This window comes from Saimiri boliviensis, chromosome 12 (genome assembly GCF_048565385.1).
Source record: "Saimiri boliviensis isolate mSaiBol1 chromosome 12, mSaiBol1.pri, whole genome shotgun sequence".
Classification (NCBI taxonomy): Eukaryota; Metazoa; Chordata; class Mammalia; order Primates; family Cebidae; genus Saimiri; species Saimiri boliviensis.
In genome coordinates this window covers 104,276,529-104,295,772 of record NC_133460.1, presented here as the reverse complement: position 1 = coordinate 104,295,772, position 19,244 = coordinate 104,276,529, and the positions used below count along the sequence as shown (strand labels likewise).

The following is a 19,244-nucleotide window of genomic DNA, read 5'->3' as shown; positions in this document are numbered from 1 at the left end:
ATGTTAAAATGTAGAAAATATATGACTTGAAACCAATGAAGTATCATAGACAAATAAATCACTAGAAGAGAGAAGAAAGCCTAGAAAACAAATATTGATTAAAATGTCAAACAACAGCAAAATATTTGGCATATGATAAAAACATTAAGCCAATGACAAAAGGTTACATTTTTTTTTTTTTTTTTTTTTTGAGACGGAGTTTCACTCTTGTTACCCAGGCTGGAGTGCAATGGCGCGATCTCGGCTCACCACAACCTCCGCCTCCTGGGTTCAGGCAATTCTCCTGCCTCAGCCTCCTGAGTAGCTGGGATTACAGGCACGTGCCACCATGCCCAGCTAATTTTTTGTATTTTTAGTAGAGACGGGGTTTCACCAGGTTGACCAGGATGGTCTCGATCTCTCGACCTCGTGATCCACCCGCCTCAGCCTCCCAAAGTGCTGGGATTACAGGCTTGAGCCACCGCGCCCGGCAAAAGGTTACATTTTTCAATATATGGCACAGACAGAAATGATTATGTAAGAAAAAGTTAAATTGCTCTCTACACCTTACTCTTCTAAATTACAAAGTCAAATTTAAAAAAAGAATTAAAAGAAAATAAATGTAAATATCTAAAAAATAATCATAAAAGACAGCTTTTTTTTTTTTTTGAGACAGAGTCTCGCTCTGTCACATAGGCTGGAGTAGAGTGGCGCCATCTTGGGTCAGGGCAACTTTCACCTCCCGGGTTCAAGCAATTCTCCTACCTCAGCCTCCCAAGTAGCTGGAATTACAGGCACCCACCACCACACCCAGCTAATTTTTGTATTTTTGGTAGAGATGGGGTTTCACCATGTTGGCCAGGCTGGTCTCGATCTCCTGACCTCAGGTGATCTGTCTGCCTCGGCCTCCCAAAGTACAGGGATTACAGGTGTGGGCCATTGTGCCTGGCCGAGGGCTATGTATTTTTAAAACATGCTCCCCTCAGTCCTGTTCCAAAAATATCCAAAGCATAAGCAAACATAAAACGCTAATTTCAACTGGAAAAAAATACTTGTAATGACAAAGGTTAATATCCTTAAATATCATAATTACAAATCCGTAAGAAAGAAAAGGACCGTACCTATACCTCCAAGAAAATGCGTAAAAGTCAAGAACACTCAACTGAAAAGAAGTATTATCAGCCAGTTAAGACACCAAAGAGCTCAACTTCACTAATAATAGAAATGTAGATAAAAATGGTATTTAACAATTTCTGGGGGAGACAGAGATCCAAGATGACTGACTGCTAGCGGCTCAGGATTGTGGCTCCTGGTGGGGGTGCAGGGGGGCAAGAGGATGCCACACTTTCAGAAGAGTTTTTGTCACTCTCGGACCGGAGGATTCCCGGCGGAGGGGACACACGGGTCAGCAGCACGACTCGTTACTAGGCTGGAGTACCGTGGCATAATCTCGGCTCACTGCAATCTCCACCTCCTGGGTTCAAGCAGTTCTCCTGCCTCAGCCTCCCGAGTACCTGGGACTACAGGCCCCTGCCACAACGCCTGGCTGATTTTTGTATTTTTAGTAGAGATGGGGTTTCACCACGTTGGCCAGGATGGTCTCAATCTCTTGAGCTCGTGATCCACCCGCTTCAGCCTCCCAAAGTGCTGCGATTACACGTGTGAGCCACCAGGTCTGGCCTACACTTTAGTTTTATTTTACTTTGTTACAAGTTTAATTTTGGAAATGGAGCCAGAAAATTTCTTTAAGGAAGCCCTAATAAAAGTGGTTACCTCTCTAAAACAAGGTAGAAGATGAGGCTGAAGGAATCTTCATTTACCACTTACTATTAGAAAACCAATACTGGCAGGAACTTCTTTTGATTTCAGGAACATAGAGCTCAGCACTTTGTATCTGCTTCTTTAAAAGGCTTTAAAATTTCCAACTTTTTTTTTAAAAAAAACACATTACTTATTTTTAAAAGTGATGCATAACCTAGTGATGAAATATGGGTATCTGGTGTCTCAGGAGGACAGTCAGGAATACAGAGTATGGCTGACTTGCAGGTCAGCTGACCCATCACAGACTTAACCTCCTTCTCTGTTCCTTCCCTCTATAAAGATTGGGAATACGCAAACCATCACTTTTACAATCTTTCATACAGTCTCAAGACATTGGATGTTAGATACAGGCCTAGTCAATAGCTATGAGTAAATTTTTGAACAAGCTTCTGCTTCCCTAATTAAGAGTGACAGATGTGAGCAGTACTACCCTAACCCCTCTTATTCGTGTTGTGAATATAGATATGGTATCTGCAACTATGAAGGCATCTTGTAACTATGAGGCAGCAAGAGTCAACATTCAGGGGGAAAGATTCGAGCATTCCAGGTGTCTGGTAGAGTCCTTCAACAGAGGAACCCTTCTTGTTATAGAAGAAAAATAAACCTCTATTTGTTTAATGTATTGTAAACTGCGTTCTGTGACCTGTAGCCAAAGGAATTCCTAACTGATATTCTTGGGAATCTATTTTAAAAAGAAACTAAAAGCCAGGCACAGTGGCACATGCCTATCGTCCTAACTACTCGGGAGGCTGAGGCTGGAGAATCCCTTGAGTTCAAGAGTTCTGGGCTGTAGTGCGCTATACTGATCTGGTGTCCGCACTAAGTTCAGCATCAATATGGTGACCTCTCGGGAGTGGGGGACCACCAGGTTGCCTAAGGAGGGGTGAACTGGCCAGGTCAGAAACAGAGCAGGTCAGAACTCCCGTGCTGATCAGTAGTGGGATCACGCCTGTGAATAGCCACTGCACTCCAGCCTGGGCAACATAGTGAGACCCTATCTCTTTAAAAAAAAAAAAAAAGAAAGAAAGAAAGAAAAAGAAAGAAAGAAAGAAAGAAAGAAAGAAAGAAACTAAAAATAAAAGAACTCAAATTCTTTGTAAATTTAGAAAGAAGACTGTAGGCCGGGCGCGGTGGCTCACGCCTGTCATCCCAGCACTTTGGGAGGCCGAGGCGGGCAGATCACGAGGTCAGGGAATCAAGACCATCCTGGTTAACATGGTGAAACCCCATCTCTACTGAAAGTACAAAAAATTAGCCGGGCATGGTGGCAGTCGCCTGTAGTCCCAGCTAATGGGAAGGCTAAGGCAGGAGAACTGCTTGGACCTGGGAGGCAGAGGTTGCAATGAGCCAAGATTGTGCCACTGCACTCCAGCCTAGACAACAGAGTGAGACTTCATCTCAAAAAAAAAAAAAAAAATGTGGGCTTCGAAGCCAAACAGATAGTGATGGGTGCAGTGGCTGCGCCTGTAATCCCAATACTGCAGGAGTCTGAGGTGAGAGGATCACTTGAGCCCAGAAGTTTGAGGTTGTGGTGTGCCAGGACTGCAACCACTGCACTCTAGCCTGGGCGACAGAGTGAGACTCTATCTCATTTAAAAAAAGAAAGAAAGAAGACTGTAATAAGTCAGAAATATAAATTGCAAACCAATTCTCTTCCTAAATGTCTCTATTGTGAATTTTTTAAAACAATAAAACAACAAAAACTCAGAGGAAACAGAAAAAAGCAAAATCAGTCAACATCAACTCCATACAACAGATTTGAGAGCGCAAACATTCAGAATGTGTACATTCAATAAGGATAAACTCACACAGTAAAACTGAAGTCTGATCAATGCTGGGGCTGTTCTGGACTAATGTTCATTGTTCGATAAATTTCTTTAAGTAATAACAGAGCAGTATCTTCAGATTCCCTATGAAAAGAAAAAGCACACTTACTTAAGAAACAATTAGTAGAAATTAACTTCTATGCACAATGGTAGAAAATGCAGGTTCTATTCTGTTCAACTGTAAGAAGGGCAAATGACAGCAATGTAATCTCAGTGTAATAAATAAAGCAGCGTAATCTCAGAGCTGTCCTTAAAAACTAAATGGTAAAAAGCTCATAGTTGGATCTTGGGGCAAAAAAAAAAAGAAAAAAAGAAAAAAACTAAATGGATAATGATTAGCGCCAAAATAGCTGTGTTGCAATTCTCCTTGGTGACAGGGATACAGGAAAGAATGGCATTTCAAAGTCCCTACCGCACCTACTGTGAAAGGCATTCCCATGAAAACGGTGTGCAAGAACCAAGGGTCTTTGGTCGAAAACAGATGACATACTGCCATCTGGTGGATAACTAAAGGGGAAAAATAATGATTCTGAATATGAGTTCCAATGAATATTCACAGCACATTTATCAGTAAAAGAAGCTCACTAAAACTAAAATTGTTGCATGTGCTAGCACCTAAAGCCCACTCAAATGTTACCAAATTTAAGAACACTTACCAATAGCATAAGTGACTCTGAAGAGCAAAAAGATATTCATTAAAACTCTCTATTGGTTTTTCTTGAAGAACGTAGTCAATTCGGCGGCCTCCATTTAACATTCCAACCTTCCCTAAGTAGTCCTCATCCTTGGAAAAATCTGGACTTTCAACAACCTTTTCTGCTAGAATTTAAACCATTTCAATATCAAAGTCAATCACTTAATCATTATCCTTTGACTTTAGCTGACTTTCTGGGCTCAATGAGAATACTGCTTGACACACGTAGCAACCTGAGGAGCTACCAGGCTCACACCCCATTCCTCCAAAGAGCCAGGGGAAGAGAGGCTGGTTACCCAAGAGAGAGGAGAAAGAGCCAACAAGATGAGAGGATTTGTGAAGATAAGGGGTGAGAAAGCATTGTAGAAAAAAAGGAAACAGGATTAGAATCTGAAAAAGTCAAGAACATCACAGCACAACGACCTAGCATTGCATAACTCTGTAACATAGTTAAACAACGGTATTAGAAAGAAAACTTCTCAGAGTGAGTCTTTAAAATGCAAACACTAAAACAAACTGAGTGCTCATCTCAGAAATTCCACTCTGGCCTTAACAATCTCAATAAAATTTTTTTTTTTTTTTTTTTTTTTTTTTTTGAGACAGAGTTTCACTCTTGTTACCCAGGCTGGAGTGCAATGGCACGATCTTGGCTCACCACAACCTCCGCCTCCTGGGTTCAAGCAATTCTCCTGCCTCAGCCTCCTGAGTAGCTGGGATTACAGGCACACACCACCATGCCCAGCTAATTTTTTGTATTTTTAGTAGAGACGGGGTTTCACCATGTTGACCAGGATGGTCTCGATCTCTTGACCTCGTGATCCACCCGCCTCGGCCTCCCAAAGTGCTGGGATTACAGGCTTGAGCCACCGCGCCCGGCCTCAATAAAATTTTTAAACTGCAGAGGAAATAGTTCAGTAACTATCAGGTAAAAACCCACTAAAAAAAGATGACATGGGTTTTGAAGTAATGCGACTGACAGTACTGTTTCCTTTAAAGGGTTTCTATAATTTAACAAAAAAGTCTAGAAAGGAAATGCATCATTATATAACTTTTAAGTGTTACGTTCATATAAAATATTTGTATTAGCAAATGCCTCAAATGTCAAATTTACCTTCAACGACTTGCTTTTCTTCTTCTTCTTTGATCTGATTGGCCACCTTCTCCAATTCTTCTTGCAACTGAGTTGAAGAGGTATGAGCACGGGCAAACTCATTTAATGTCTGCCAAGCACTTTTGAGAGAGCTAATAAAACCCTGCTTCAAATCAGATCCCATACGAGAGAGACTTTCTTTCAATTCTAAAGAGATTAAGATGGCACAAGTTCATTAGTCACTGAGTAAACTTCTGCATCACAAAAATTACAAGTTAACACTCTTCTCAGACAAGATAAGACTGCTTCTTCCTCTCTTAAATGTCAAATATATGGAGTGCTCAGCCAAGGACTCTCAACATGTTAAAATGTCATGGAGAGTCTCATTCTGTTATTTCTTTTTTAATGACTAAACTTGATCCAGCCAAAATCTACAAATATCCTCTCTCCAAATAAAAAAAGTTCAAATACCATAAAAATGTAAACACATTCCTACAGTTAAAAAAAAAAAAAAAAGGCCGGGCACGGTGGCTCAAGCCTGTAATCCCAGCACTTTGGGAGGCCGAGGCGGGTGGATCACAAGGTCAAGAGATCGAGACCATCCTGGTCAACATGGTGAAACCCCGTCTCTACTAAAAATACAAAATATTAGCTGGGCATGGTGGCGTGTGCCTGTAATCCCAGCTACTCAGGAGGCTGAGGCAGGAGAATTGCCTGAACCCAGGAGGCGGAGGCTGTGGTGAGCCGAGATCGCGCCACTGCACTCCAGCCTGGGTAAGAAGAGCGAAACTCCGTCTCAAAAAAAAAAAAAAAGGTAAATTTAAACATGGGGGCCAGACACAGTAGTAGCTCACACCAGTAATTCCAAAACTTTGGGAAGCCAAGATGGGAGAATCGTTTAAGGCCCAGAGTTCAAGACTAGCCTGGGCAACAGAGTGAGACCCTATCTCTATTGTTAAAAAAATAAAAATAAAAAGAGGTCTACAAGATTTAAAAATGTAAACAGATAGTGGTTTTGAGAATTTAAGATTTTTTTTTTTTTTTTTTTTTTTTTTTTGAGATGGAATCTTAATCTGTTGCCCAGCCTGGAGTGCAGTAGCACAATCTTGGCTCACTGCCACCTTTACCTCCTGGGTTCAAGGGGAGAATTTAAGATTCTGAAAAAATCACAACTTAAACTCCAACTTAGAAATGAAGAAATCTCTGCTCCTTCACTTTTTCTACTGTTGTCTAATAATCAGGTGTGAATTCAAGGTCTCTTGATTTATCAAACACATGTCTTAGTTTAACTTCAAAAGAGTTAAATATTTCAAAAAAGCATGTTACCAAAAAATACACTTTCACATAAGAGTGCACGATCACTTTTCCTTCTCTTCTACCCCTCCCATCCCTTCTACCCAAACTTTCAAATGTAGGGTTAATATACACCATTAACAGGAAAAAGAGAAACCTAAATTCTACTTGGAATCACCAATCTATTATGTTTAATAAATTTTTTAATAGGAAAGTGTGTCTAGTTAGCAAGAAAATGACAATTCACTTAGAAAACATCAAATTTATTTCTTGATGGTCTGGTCATTACTTTAAATATTATTCTTCTGCCTAATTCCAAAACTTATAACCAAACTCTATCAAAATCTAATTATGAGGCCGGGCACAGTGGCTCAAGCCTGTAATCCCAGCACTTTGGGAGGCTGTGGTGGGCGGATCACAAGGTCGAGATCTAGACCATCCTGGCCAACATAGTGAAACCCTGTCTCTACTAAAAATAGAAAAAAATTAGCTGGGCGTGGTGGCGTGCACCTGTAGTCCCAGCTACCCAGGAGGCTGAGGCAGAAGAACTGCTGGAACCCGGGAGGCAAAAGCTGCAGTGAGCCGAGATCGCGCCACTGCACTCCAGCCTGGCGCCTGGCAACAGAGCGAGACTCTGTCTCAAAAAAAAAAAAAAAAAAATCTAATTATGCATTTTATTGCCTTATTATCAACTTCCCCCATTCTTAATTATCTTAACAATTAGAATGTCATCAAAGAGAAATAACTTATTTATAACTTTGTTACAGCTCTTCCAAATTCTTAGTTTAAAAGTTCTGAACATAGTAGGCACTTAAATGCTTCAGAGACAATTTAGTGTCAAAATTTTCATAATTCACTACAGATTATAAATGACAGGAAAAAAAAGTTTTTATAGTATTTGCTTTTTACCTAAATGAAGTCTTTTTCTGCCTTTGTGATGTGGAATGAGAACAGCTTTTAGGTCCAAATCTGGAACAATCATAGGTTCTAATCTATATGCCACTGGATCAAGCTATAAATAGAAGAATTTACGAATAAATGAATAAAAGAGATTTATGAAGCTGTTTTGAGTTATATGCCTTTGCTGGGTAAGAAAATGGATACATGGCAAATCAGAGATTTTTATTTTTCCCCACGTCTTATTCAAATCCAATTATAAAAAGAATTTCTAGTTTGTGTGTAAGGTTACTTTGCAAGCAAGGCAGCAGAATTATTTCCTTGAACAAAGGCTTTTGGTAGAAAAGTTTATTGGAAAGTGTCAGACTATAACTCTTAGAACAGAGAGTTGAACTGTACAAAATCAAGATTTTGTAGAATTTATTAGGATAAAGAGGACAGGTTCTTCATCTTGTTCAAAAAAGAAAGTAAAACGCCAGGCACAGAGGCTCACACCTGTAATCCCAGCAATTTGGGAGGCTGAGATGGAAGGATCACTTGAGGCCAGGAGTTTGATACCAGCCTGGTCAACAGAGCAAGACCCCATCTCTACAAAAAAGTAAAAAATTTATAAAAAAAAAAAAAAAAAGAAAAGAAAAAAATGTTTTAAGAAAGAAAGTAAAATCAGTTACTCACTGGATGATAAATATTGAAGAACCCTTTACAGGTAGGAAGGCTGTAATTCTCATCTATCCTGTCAATTCCTCGAATGGTAAGAAACATAGCAATTGGAGATCCCAAGGCAAAGAATATCTCTGGTTCAAAGTCTAATGAGTTGTAAGCAACAGAAACCTGGAAAGAATCAAATAACAATAAAAGATGATTGTTCCAACGTCACATGGTAGAAAATTCTTCTGAATGTTCAAAAATCCTTATAACTACACTTACTTAAAAACACCAAATACAGATGATGCCCCCAGACAGCTGTTAGCTTAAAAGTACTAAGAAAATTATTTAAAATCTTTATAGACTATTATATCCTCTAACTATACGTTTACTTATTGTTTAGCATAGCATAATAGTATGTAAGAATTACTATATTTATATGGTTATAAATATGGTTAAAACTTTAGACTTCTAAGCTCAAACTGCCTGGGTCTGAATCATGGTTTCACTCCTTACTCACTGTGTGACCTTGGGCAAGTTTCTTAACCTCTCTCTCCTTCACCTGTTTCCTGATTTATAAATGGGGATTATAACAATGCCAAGCTCACATGTGACTGAAAAATAAATAACCTAATCCATATAAGGTGCTTAGCTCAGAACCTGGCTCGCTTAAGCACTGAGTGAGCATTATTTCTGTTATTATTATAACTATCATCCTCTCCAGTTAAGTTTCTTTCCATCAGAAAAATGATTTGTCCTGAAAGAGCATATTTTGAGTAGCTTACATGCAGCCTCTCTCAAGAGAAAGCACTGTCATCTGTATAGCACTCCACAGTTTGCAAAGCTCTTTCATTTGTTTCTCAGTAGCAGAAAATGTATCTTTTTATTTTAGTATCTTAAGAGTGAAGAACAATGAACGGCATAATCCAAGTGTTTGACAGAGGTCCACAGAGAGGGAGGTATGGCAAAAACCATTATGCCCATGGTGAAGTTCACAGCATGACTTACCCAAGAACACAGAGCCAGTGAGTGGCAGAGTGCAGACTTAGATCCAGGACTTGTAATGCCAAATCCAATTACCTTTCTACTATACTAAGCTGCCCCTTCTAACTAAGTCACATTCCTTCACATTCCTAGGTTTGTCCTTATATCTACAAATTCAACAGTTTTGTTCCAGCAAACAAAAAGAAGAAAAAGAAAGCTAAAGAACAATTACAAACTGAAAGAAATATTTATAATATATATGACAAGGAGCTAATAACCTTAATCTGGAAACATTTCCTAAATGTCAGTAAAGAAAAAAAAAACTCAATAGAAAAACAGGTAAACTGGCCAGGCACAGTGGCTCACACCTGTAATCCCAGCACTTTGGGAGGCCAAGGTGGGCAGATCACGAAGTCAAGAGATTGAGACCAACCTGACCAACGGTGAAAGCCCATCTCTACTAAAAATACAATTAGCTGGGCGTGGTGGTGCACACCTGTAGTCCCAGCTTCTCAGCAGTCTGAGGTAGGAGAATCGCTTCAACCTGGGAGCAGAGATTGCAGTGAGCCGAGATTGCACCACTGCATTCCAGCCTGGTGACAGAGCAAGACTCCATCTTCAAAAAAAAAAAAAAAAAACAGGTAAATTCAACACTTAAAGAAAAATGTCTAAAAAACGTGAGAAAATATCTAACCTCACTAATGCTCAAAGAAATATAGTGTGATACCATTTTCTCTATGAGGTTATCAGAAACGTAAAAGAAATACTAAAAAAAAAGTAAGAAATACTACAAAGAAAGGAAAAAAATTGTATGAAAATACACACAAAAAATTAATCCTTTAGAATAAAGTTGTCAACATGAAAATACTACACATTTTTAAAGGAAAATGGTAGTACCAGTACTGGCAATGGACAAGGGAAACAGGCAACCTTCTAAACTGCCAGTGAGAATACAGATTGGTGCCTCTCCAGGGGAAGTAACTGTGTCCATTCTTTGGCCCAGCTATCCTATGTCTACCAACTTAACTGAAAGAAATCATAAAGAATGTGCATAGAAAATTGGCTTTAAAATGTTCATCACCAGACTATTTAAAAGAGTAAAAAAGTAGAAACTGCCTACACATCTAATGTCATGGGTTAAATTGTGTCCCCACAAAACATTTATGTTTAAGTTAACCCCCAACACCTCATAATGTGACTTTATTTGGAATTGGGTCTTTAAAAAGGTAATCAAGTTAAAATGAGATCATTGGGATGGGCCCTAATCTGACTGATTTATGAAAAGGGGAAATTTGGACACACAGACAGACACTCACAGCAGGAAGATGATATGAAGAGATAAGGAGAATACAACATAAAAAAGGAAAGCTGGAGAGATGCACCTATAAACCAAGAACTGCCAAAGATGCCAGCAAATCTCTAAAAGCCCGGAAGAAACACAGAAGGATTCCCCTTTAAGTTCCAGAGAGAGAATGGTCCTGCTATCACCCTTATCTCTGCTGGTCTGCAGAACTATGTGACAACAAATTTCTATGGTTCAAAGCCACCCAAGTTGTGGTACTTTGCTGTGGCACCTTAAGAAACTCATACCTTCAATAAAAAGGAAATAAGAATAAGTCATTATCCCTCCAAACAGTGAAATTACAGTCATTACTGATGAAAGCAGTCATTAAAAATGCAGTTGTAGGCGCGATGCAGTAACTCATGCCTGTAAGTAATCCTGGCACTTTGGGAAGCCAAGGCAGGACGATCACTTGAGGCCAGGAGTTCAAGGCTAGCCTAAGCAACATTTCTGTCTTTACAAAAAAATGAAAAAAATTAGCCAGGTGTGGTGGTGCACACCTACAGTCCCAGCCTGGGAGGCTGAAGTAGGAGGTATCCTTTGAACCCAAACCCCAAACCCTTGTTCTGATGTTACAATGGGCTATGATCACATCACTGCACTCCAGCCTGTGCAACAGAGTAAGACTGTCTCTATAAAGGGAAAAGAGAAAAGAAAATGAAATTGTATAGGAATATTTACTTACTTACATAAGAATATATTCCACATATAATCCCAGCATTTTGGGAGGCTGAGGTGGGTGGATCACAAGGTCAGGAGATTGACTCCATCCTGACTAACACATTGAAACCCCATCCCTACTAAAAACACAAAACAACAGCTGGGCATGGTAGCACACGCCTGTAGTCCCAGCTACTCGGGAGGCTTAGGCAGAAGAATTGCTTGAACCCAGGAGGTGGAGGCTGCAGTGAGCTGAGTTCGCCCCACTGCACTCCAGCCTGGGTAACAGATGGAGACTCTGTCGCAAAAAAAAAAAAAAAAAAAGGCCAGGCATGGTGGCTCATGCCTATAATCCCAACTCTTTGGGAGGCCAAGGCGGGCAGATCACGAGGTCAAGAGATTGAGGCCATCCAAGCCAACATGGTGAAACCCCATCTCTACTAAAAAATACAAAAATTAGCTGGGTACGTGCCTGTAGTCCCAGCTACCCCGGAGGCGGAGGCAGTAGAATCACTTGAACCTGGGAGGTGGAGGTTGCAGTGAGCCAATATCGAACCACTGCACTCCAGCCTGGTGACAGAGAAAGACTCCGTCTCCAAAAAACAAAAACAAACAAAAAAAAGAATATATTCCTCTACAACTTCATTTTTAATACAAATCAAACATCTAATTTCATTTTGTACCTTCATGAACTCACTTACAGAAATGCATCTTTATATACCCAACTATAAATATCCTGACAGTAACACTGACTAAAAGGATTTTAATAATTCTGAAAGCCACTGTGATACAAGTATGTTAAAGCATATTATTAAATGCAGCATTGGTCAATTTTTATAAGACTTTTTCCCCAAGGGAAGAATTACAAGTAGCAGAAAACATAGGCTGAATGAATACAGCCAAGTAGCTCTCATAGAAACCGAAATATATTCTGAACATAATTTTCTAACTATGGCCACTTCTGTTGTTAGTGGCTATAAGAGACTAATACTACAAAGTATGAGTGTGAAAAAACTGAAATAGAGACAATTTCAAAAGTCAGATAACATGTTCTTTATGCATTTAATCCTTTAGTTTGAGAACTGTCGAAGAAGCAAAAAATTTTCACTAAGAGAAAATCAGTTTTCTCCACATCCCAAATAAATGTCAAATAAATATTTAAAGTACTTAAAGCCAACCCAAATGATAAAGATGTATGATTCCAATATGAACTATGTAGCCCTAGTCCATACACAAACTTACCTGTCCAGCGCCAACTTCAAAAGACTCGTAGTTAACACACACAGAAGAAACGTAAGCACCAACTGGAAGTTTCCTCTTTGACTCATTAGATTCTGCGTGGAGAGAAGCCATGTCTTTAGTTTTCTGGGCACTTTCCTCTTGTCCTTTTGTAGAAGTGATCGCCACTGCCTTCTTTTCTGATAATGCTTTTTTCTGTAAAATACCAAAATGTAATAACATAATCTTGAGGAAAGGTTCAGCTCCAAGATCTAAGCATTATAAAACATGCTATCTCAGTGTTAAGGGATGATTAGTAACTTCTTAGGAATAGTAATAGTATTAGGATTTTTTTTTAATGTCCTTTTTATTCCCTGCAGCTTTTGCTTTAGCTAATTTAAAAAACTGTCCAGGCCAGGCACAGTGGCTCACCCTGTAATCTCAGCACTTTGGGAGGACAAGGTGGCAGAATCGTTTGAGGACAGGAGTTCAAGGCCAACATGGACAACATAGTGAGATCTCTACCTCTACAAAAAATAAAAAATTAGCCAGGCCTGGTGGTGTACACCTGTGGTCCCAGCTACTCAAGAGGCTGGGGTGGGAGGATTACTTGAGCCTAGAAGGTCAAGACTGCAGTGACCTGTGATTGTGCCACTGCACTCCAGTCTGGGCAACAGAGAGACCTGTCTCAAAAAAAAAAAAAATTAAATTTAAAAAACTTTGTAAATGTCCTTTTAAGAGATGCATACTAAATATTTGGGGAACAAATGTCACGATGTCTATAATTTAATATTCTTAAGAAAAACAAGAAGCAAAGAAAATATAGCAAAACAGCTAAAACTAAGTATTGGCTCTCATTAGATAAATCTCAAAAATATTACTTTGAGTAAAAGAAACCAAGTATAAAAGAATATATAGGCCGGGCATGGTGGCTCACGCCTGTAATCCCAGCACTTTGAGAGGTCAAGGCAGGCAGATCACGAGGTCAAGAGATCAAGACCATCCTGGCCAACATGGTGAAACCCCATCTCTACTAAAAAATACAAAAATTAGCTGGGTGTGGTGGTGCACACCTGTATTCCCAGCTACTCAGGAGTCTGAGGCAGAAGAATTGCTTGAACCCAGGAGGCAGAGATTGCAGTGAGCCAAGATTGTGCCACTGCACTCCAGCCTGGCACCTGGTGACAGAGCAAGACCGGTCTCAAAAAACAAAATAAACAAACAAAAAACATATACTGTTCATTCTATTTATATGAATGAACAGGCAAACTATTCCATACTGAAGGAAATCAGAAGTGTGGTTTTGTGGTAGGAGGTGTTAACTAGAAAGAAGCATGAGGGAGCTACCTGAGCTCCCTCATAAAATAGAAATGAACACAGAACACAGAAATGAACACAGAAATGTTCAATTTCTTGTTTTAGGCAGTGATTACACAAGTGCATACAATCGTGAAAACTTAATTCTACTGCACACTGAAGATCTAAGCATTTCAGCACAGTGGCTCACACCTGTAATCCCAGCACTTTAGGAGGCTGAGGTGGGTTGATCACTTGAGCTCAAGGGTTCAAGACAAGCCTAGGAAACATGGCAAGACGCCATCTCTATAAAAAATAGAAAAATTAGCCCGGCATGGTGGTACATGCCTGAAGTCCCAGCTACCTGGGAGGATGAGGTGGGAGGATTGCTTGAACCCAGGAGGTGGAGGTTGCAGTGAGCCATGTGGACAACATTGAACTCCAGCCTGAGTAACAGAGTGAGACCCTGTCTCAAAAAATAATCATAAATAATTTTTTAAAAGATCTATGCATTTCTGTAAGTAAACAAAAACTTTGGGGCATCTACACAAAAGGTGTTATCTCAGCTGGGCACAGTGGCTCATACCTTAATCCCCGTACTTTGGGAGGCCAAGGTGGGCAGATCACCTGAGGTCAGGAGTTTGAGATCAGCCTGACCAACATGGCAAAACCCCATCTGTACTAAAAATACAAAGAAATTATCTGAGCATGGTGGCAGAGGCCTGTAATCCCAGCTACTTGGGAGACTGAAGCAAGAGAACTGCTTGAACCTGGGAGACAAGGGTTGCAGTGAGCTGAGATCCGGCACTGCATTTCAGCCTGAGCAACACAGCAGGACTCCTCTCAAAAAAAAAAAAAAGGTGTTACCTCTAAAATGAAACAAAAGCCATTCACACTGGTTTTGTAATTTGCCCTGAATACAGCATCAACAATAACATGGAAGATATTTAAACAGTTGGGTGGGAGGAGGACTTGTTTACTTCCCAATAGCACGAGTTAGATTGTGAATAACTAAGTGTTAGCCTCTGTTTAAACAGCTATCAACAATGCCTTACCAACACAGCTGGCCAAAATGATCTTATCTATTATTTAATTCCAAACACCAGGAAATCAGGAAAGTAAGTCTAACTGGTTAATTGAAAAGGCAGTCTATAAAAAAGAAAAATCTGGCCAGGGGCGGTGGCTCAAGCCTGTAATTCCAGTACTTTGGGAGGTCGAGGCGGGTGGATCACGAGGTCAAGAGATCAAGACCATCCCGGTCAACATGGTGAAACCCTGTCTCTACTAAAAATACAAAAAAATTAGCTGGGCATGGTGGCACGTGCCTGTAATCCCAGCTACTCAGGAAGCTGAGGCAGGAGAATTGCCTGAACCCGGGAGGCTGAGGTTGCGGTGAGCCGAGATCCTGCCATTGCACTCCAGCCAGGGTAATAAGAGCGAAACTCCGTCTCAAAAAAAGAAAAAGAAAAAGAAAAATCTTAGCTAGCTTGCAACTGCTTCTACGACTAATATTTTAGAAGATTTGATTATCTCTGCCCTTTGGAGGCAACACAAAATTAAGCCTAAAATCCGAAATAGGAACATTTTCAGGGTTCTTCACTTTAAATCTGCTTTCTCACTCAGAAGTACCGCCCATTATATTCATAAAATATTCTAAATTGCTGAGAATTGTCTAAGGAGATCAGCAACTGTCCTGTTGCCAACAGTTGTTTTGTTTCCCTTAAATTACTTGCAATAATTTTTAAACTGTGAACCAACAGTGTTTAAAAGTGAACCAACATAGGCCGGGTATAGTGGCTAATGCCTGTAATCCCAACACTCTGGGGGCCGAGGCAGGCAGATCACCTGAGGTCAGGAGTTCAAGACCAGCCTGGCCAACATGATCAGACCCAGTCTCTACTAAAAATACAAAAATTAGCTGGGCGTGGTGCTGGGCACCTGTAATACCTGCTACTCAAGAGGCCGAGGCAGGAGAATCGCTTGAACCTGAGGGCAAAGGTTGCAGTGAGCTGAGATCATGCCACTACACTCCAGCCTGGGGACAGAGCAATTGATACTACCTCTCAAACAAAAAAAAAAGGTGAATATATACATACTTGACTATCAATATTCCCAACACTAGAAACAATTCTTTTTCAAATGAAAATTACTAAGATGCTTTAAAAAGAAAAAAAAACAACAGTCACAAATATTTGATCTCCTTATTTAAAATAATTGCTGGGCCGGGCGTGGTGGCTCAAGCCTGTAATCCCAGCACTTTGGGAGGCCGAGGCGGGTGGATCACAAGGTCAAGAGATCGAGACCATCCTGGTCAACATGGTGAAATCTCGTCTCTACTAAAAATACAAAAAAATTAGCTGGGCATGGTGGCACATGCCTGTAATCCCAGCTACTCAGGAGGCTGAGGCAGGAGAATTGCCTGAACCCAGGAGGCAGAGGTTTCGGTGAGCCGAGATCGCGCCATTGCACTCCAGCCTGGGTAACAAGAGCGAAACTCCGTCTCAAAAAAAATAATAATAATTGCTAATTTTGGTCCCATTATTTCAGTTACAGTAACTCAACAGAACACACCATATTCTTTTTGTATTGATCTAGTAGCAACTTGTTATCTGTAAGAAACGTAGAACAATCAATGGCAGCTCAGCTGAGAAAGTTTCATGGTTCATCCAAAGGCAACTGCTTTTTAATTTAAAAAATAAGATCACTCTATAGATTTTTGCTCGTTTCATTTATTTATTTATTTATTTTTAATTAAATAAAGAGAGAGGGTCTTGCTATGTTGCCCAGGCTGGAGTGCAGTGGCTATTCACAGGTGTGATCCCACTACTGATCAGCACAGGAGTTCTGACCTGCTCTGTTTCCGACCTGGGCTGGTTCACTCCTCCTTTAGGCAACCTGGTGGTCCCTCACTCCCAGGAGGTCACCATATTGATGTCGAACTTAGTGCGGACACCCGATCGGCATAGCGCACTACAGCCCAGAACTCCTGGACTCAAGAGATCCTCCAGCCTCAGCCTCCTGAGTAGATGGGACTACAAGCATGCACCACTGTGCCAGGCAATTTTTGCTCATTTCAAAACATTCTTATAATGCCATAAATTATATATCCAAGCAACTGCAGCCCATAAACCAGTCTCCTTCTAGAAATTCTTCAAGAACTATAGAATCTTTTTCTACTTTTTCCCCTTTCATTACAGAATAAAGTAAGAACACGGTGTAGAGCCTGAACACAAAGCTTCTCATTTCTTGTTTTTTTTTTTACAGACTTTTGCTTCACTGATATAGACATGGAGACAAGCATTTTGATGTATGGGGCACCCAGCCTGTATACAGGAATAACCCTGACACACTTGTGTCCTAGTCTCGGTTTGACTGCTGTGCTCATCAGAGACAGACACCTGGGGATCTACTCACAGGGTTGTTATGAAGCTCTTTGTAAACTGGAATGACAGAATGATTCCACATATAAGAAAAACGACACAAAAGATACCTCTTCACTGCCAAAGCTAATAACCTTTCTCAGCGCTTAATCAAATACTGCCTGTCTACGTCTAAAATGTCTTTTGAGCTGCTTCCTCCCTCTCTGCCTCCTACTTTATACCCTGTCATCATCTCTCCTTCAGTCACTGTACAATTACAATTACTACTAGAAAAGATTCCAACTGCCTCCAGCTTCACCACTTTCCAACTTTACCTGTGCACTGTAACCAAGCAAGCTCTCCACAACCCAAAAGTTAAAATTAAAATTTAGACTAAATAGATGATTTGGTGCTAAATCATAACTTGTGATAGAATAAGCAGGTCAGCATTTTGTAATGTTTGTTTAAAAACACCATAACTAGGCCGGGCGCGGTGGCTCAAGCCTGTAATCCCAGCACTTTGGGAGGCTGAGGCGGGTGGATCACAAGGTGAAGAGATCGAGACCATCCTGGTCAACATGGTGAAACCCCGTCTCTACTAAAAATACAAAAAATTAGCTGGGCATGGTGGTGCGTGCCTGTAATCCCAGCTACTCAGGAGGCTGAGGCAGGAGAATTGCCTGAACCCAGGAGGCGGAGGTTGTGGTGAGCCGAGATTGCGCCATTGCACTCCAGCCTGGGTAACAAGAGCGAAACTCCATCTCAAAAAAAAAAAAAAAAAAACACCATAACTTTCATGTTTGAAAACCACTCCCTTACAAGAGAAAACTCCAAGCCACCACACCTGCCATTTGGGCTTTTAGAACCCTCTGCACTTCCCAGTTTCCAGCTTTCCTGACACTTCGGCTACAGGAAAACACATGCCAGCTCCCAGAAGGTCATCTCCCCTGACCTTACCCCTCCTTCAAGCTCAAGCACCATCACCTTGGGGAAGTCTTCTCTCACCAACCCCATGCTTGTCTCAACAAGCCAGAACAGGCACTTCTCTTCTCTCTCAGAACAGCACACACACCACGCTATTATGGGACTGGTATGTCATCATTTGAGCTCAACATGCTCCCCATAACTAGACAGCACACTCTTGGTTAATCTCCAGCTCCCAAGAATTGAACACAGTGCCTGACTCAAAAGAGATAGATATTCAATGAAGTACTGAAAGACTCAATTCCTTAAGCTAACCATAAAAAAAAAAAAAAAAAAAAAAAAAAATCAGTCCTATGAATTTATAGTCATTTTCCATATAAAGACATGACAAGCCTAGGCATGATGGCTCACACCTGTAATCCCAACACTCCAGGCCTGAGGTCAGGGGTTCAAGACCAACCTGGCCAATGTGGTGAAAACCCGTCTCTACTAAAAAATACAAAAATTTGCCGGGCATGGCAGCAGGCACCTATAACCCCAGCTACTTGGGAGGCTAAGGCAGGAGAATCACTTGAACCCAGGAGATGATGTTGCAGTGAGCTGAGATCACGCCACTGCACTCCAGCCTGCGCAACCAGAGCAAGACTCCGTCTCAAAAAAAAGAAATTACATATGTTAAGAGTAACAAATAGGTAGTAAAATAATAGAACCACAGAAATTCAAAAGATGGAAGGATCACCAAAGACCATTTTAATAACAATAAAAATAAAACAGCCACTCTAAGTGTCGTCTAATTTTTCTAATTAGAAAACCTCTGTAAAATTAATTTGATCAATAAATTAAAATTAATAGAACAAGTAAATTTTTCCAGTTCTAGTTTTAAACGCTTTTAGTTGTTGCCTTGTTTTGTATTGTTGAAAATTTTTGCTGTTTTGTTTATTTAATGAGACTTTAGTGTATATGTTTTTCCTCTTCTCTTTAGATAAGGACCAAGAAGAAAGAAAGTGAGCTATTACTTGGTGCTAAGCTTTGCATGCATATTTCATGCTTACTCCAACCCTATAAGGAAGGTATTATTACTTGCATTTTAGAAATGAACAAAACAAAGGATCAGAAAAATTAAGTAAATTACTCATGATCAGAAGGCTGAGGTGGGAGGATAGCTTAAGCCCAGGAGTCTGAGACCAGCAGTGGGAAACACAGCAAAATCCCATCT

The 19,244-nt window shown here is 40.4% G+C and overlaps 1 protein-coding gene across 4 annotated transcripts in view; it reads right to left on the bottom strand.

Annotated features, from left to right (window-relative positions):
- The window catches only part of SEC23IP (SEC23 interacting protein), a 58,179-nt gene that overhangs the window by 4,154 nt on the left and 34,781 nt on the right, over positions 1-19,244 (bottom strand). For 2 of the 4 annotated variants that reach the window (XR_005578402.2, XM_039465204.2), the window contains exons 13-18: positions 12,474-12,665; positions 8,276-8,431; positions 7,613-7,715; positions 5,432-5,617; positions 4,283-4,445; positions 3,609-3,710 (exon numbers count right to left, since the gene is read on the bottom strand). Coding sequence is in view for 3 of the 4 variants with exons in the window: in XM_039465204.2 (XP_039321138.1) it covers positions 3,629-3,710; positions 4,283-4,445; positions 5,432-5,617; positions 7,613-7,715; positions 8,276-8,431; positions 12,474-12,665 (882 nt within the window). In the remaining variant the exon portion in view is untranslated. Of the gene's footprint in view, positions 1-3,608; positions 3,711-4,282; positions 4,446-5,431; positions 5,618-7,612; positions 7,716-8,275; positions 8,432-12,473; positions 12,666-19,244 lie in introns of those variants that run through there. The other 2 variants (XM_039465205.2, XM_074382969.1) reach the window with 2 other exon arrangements.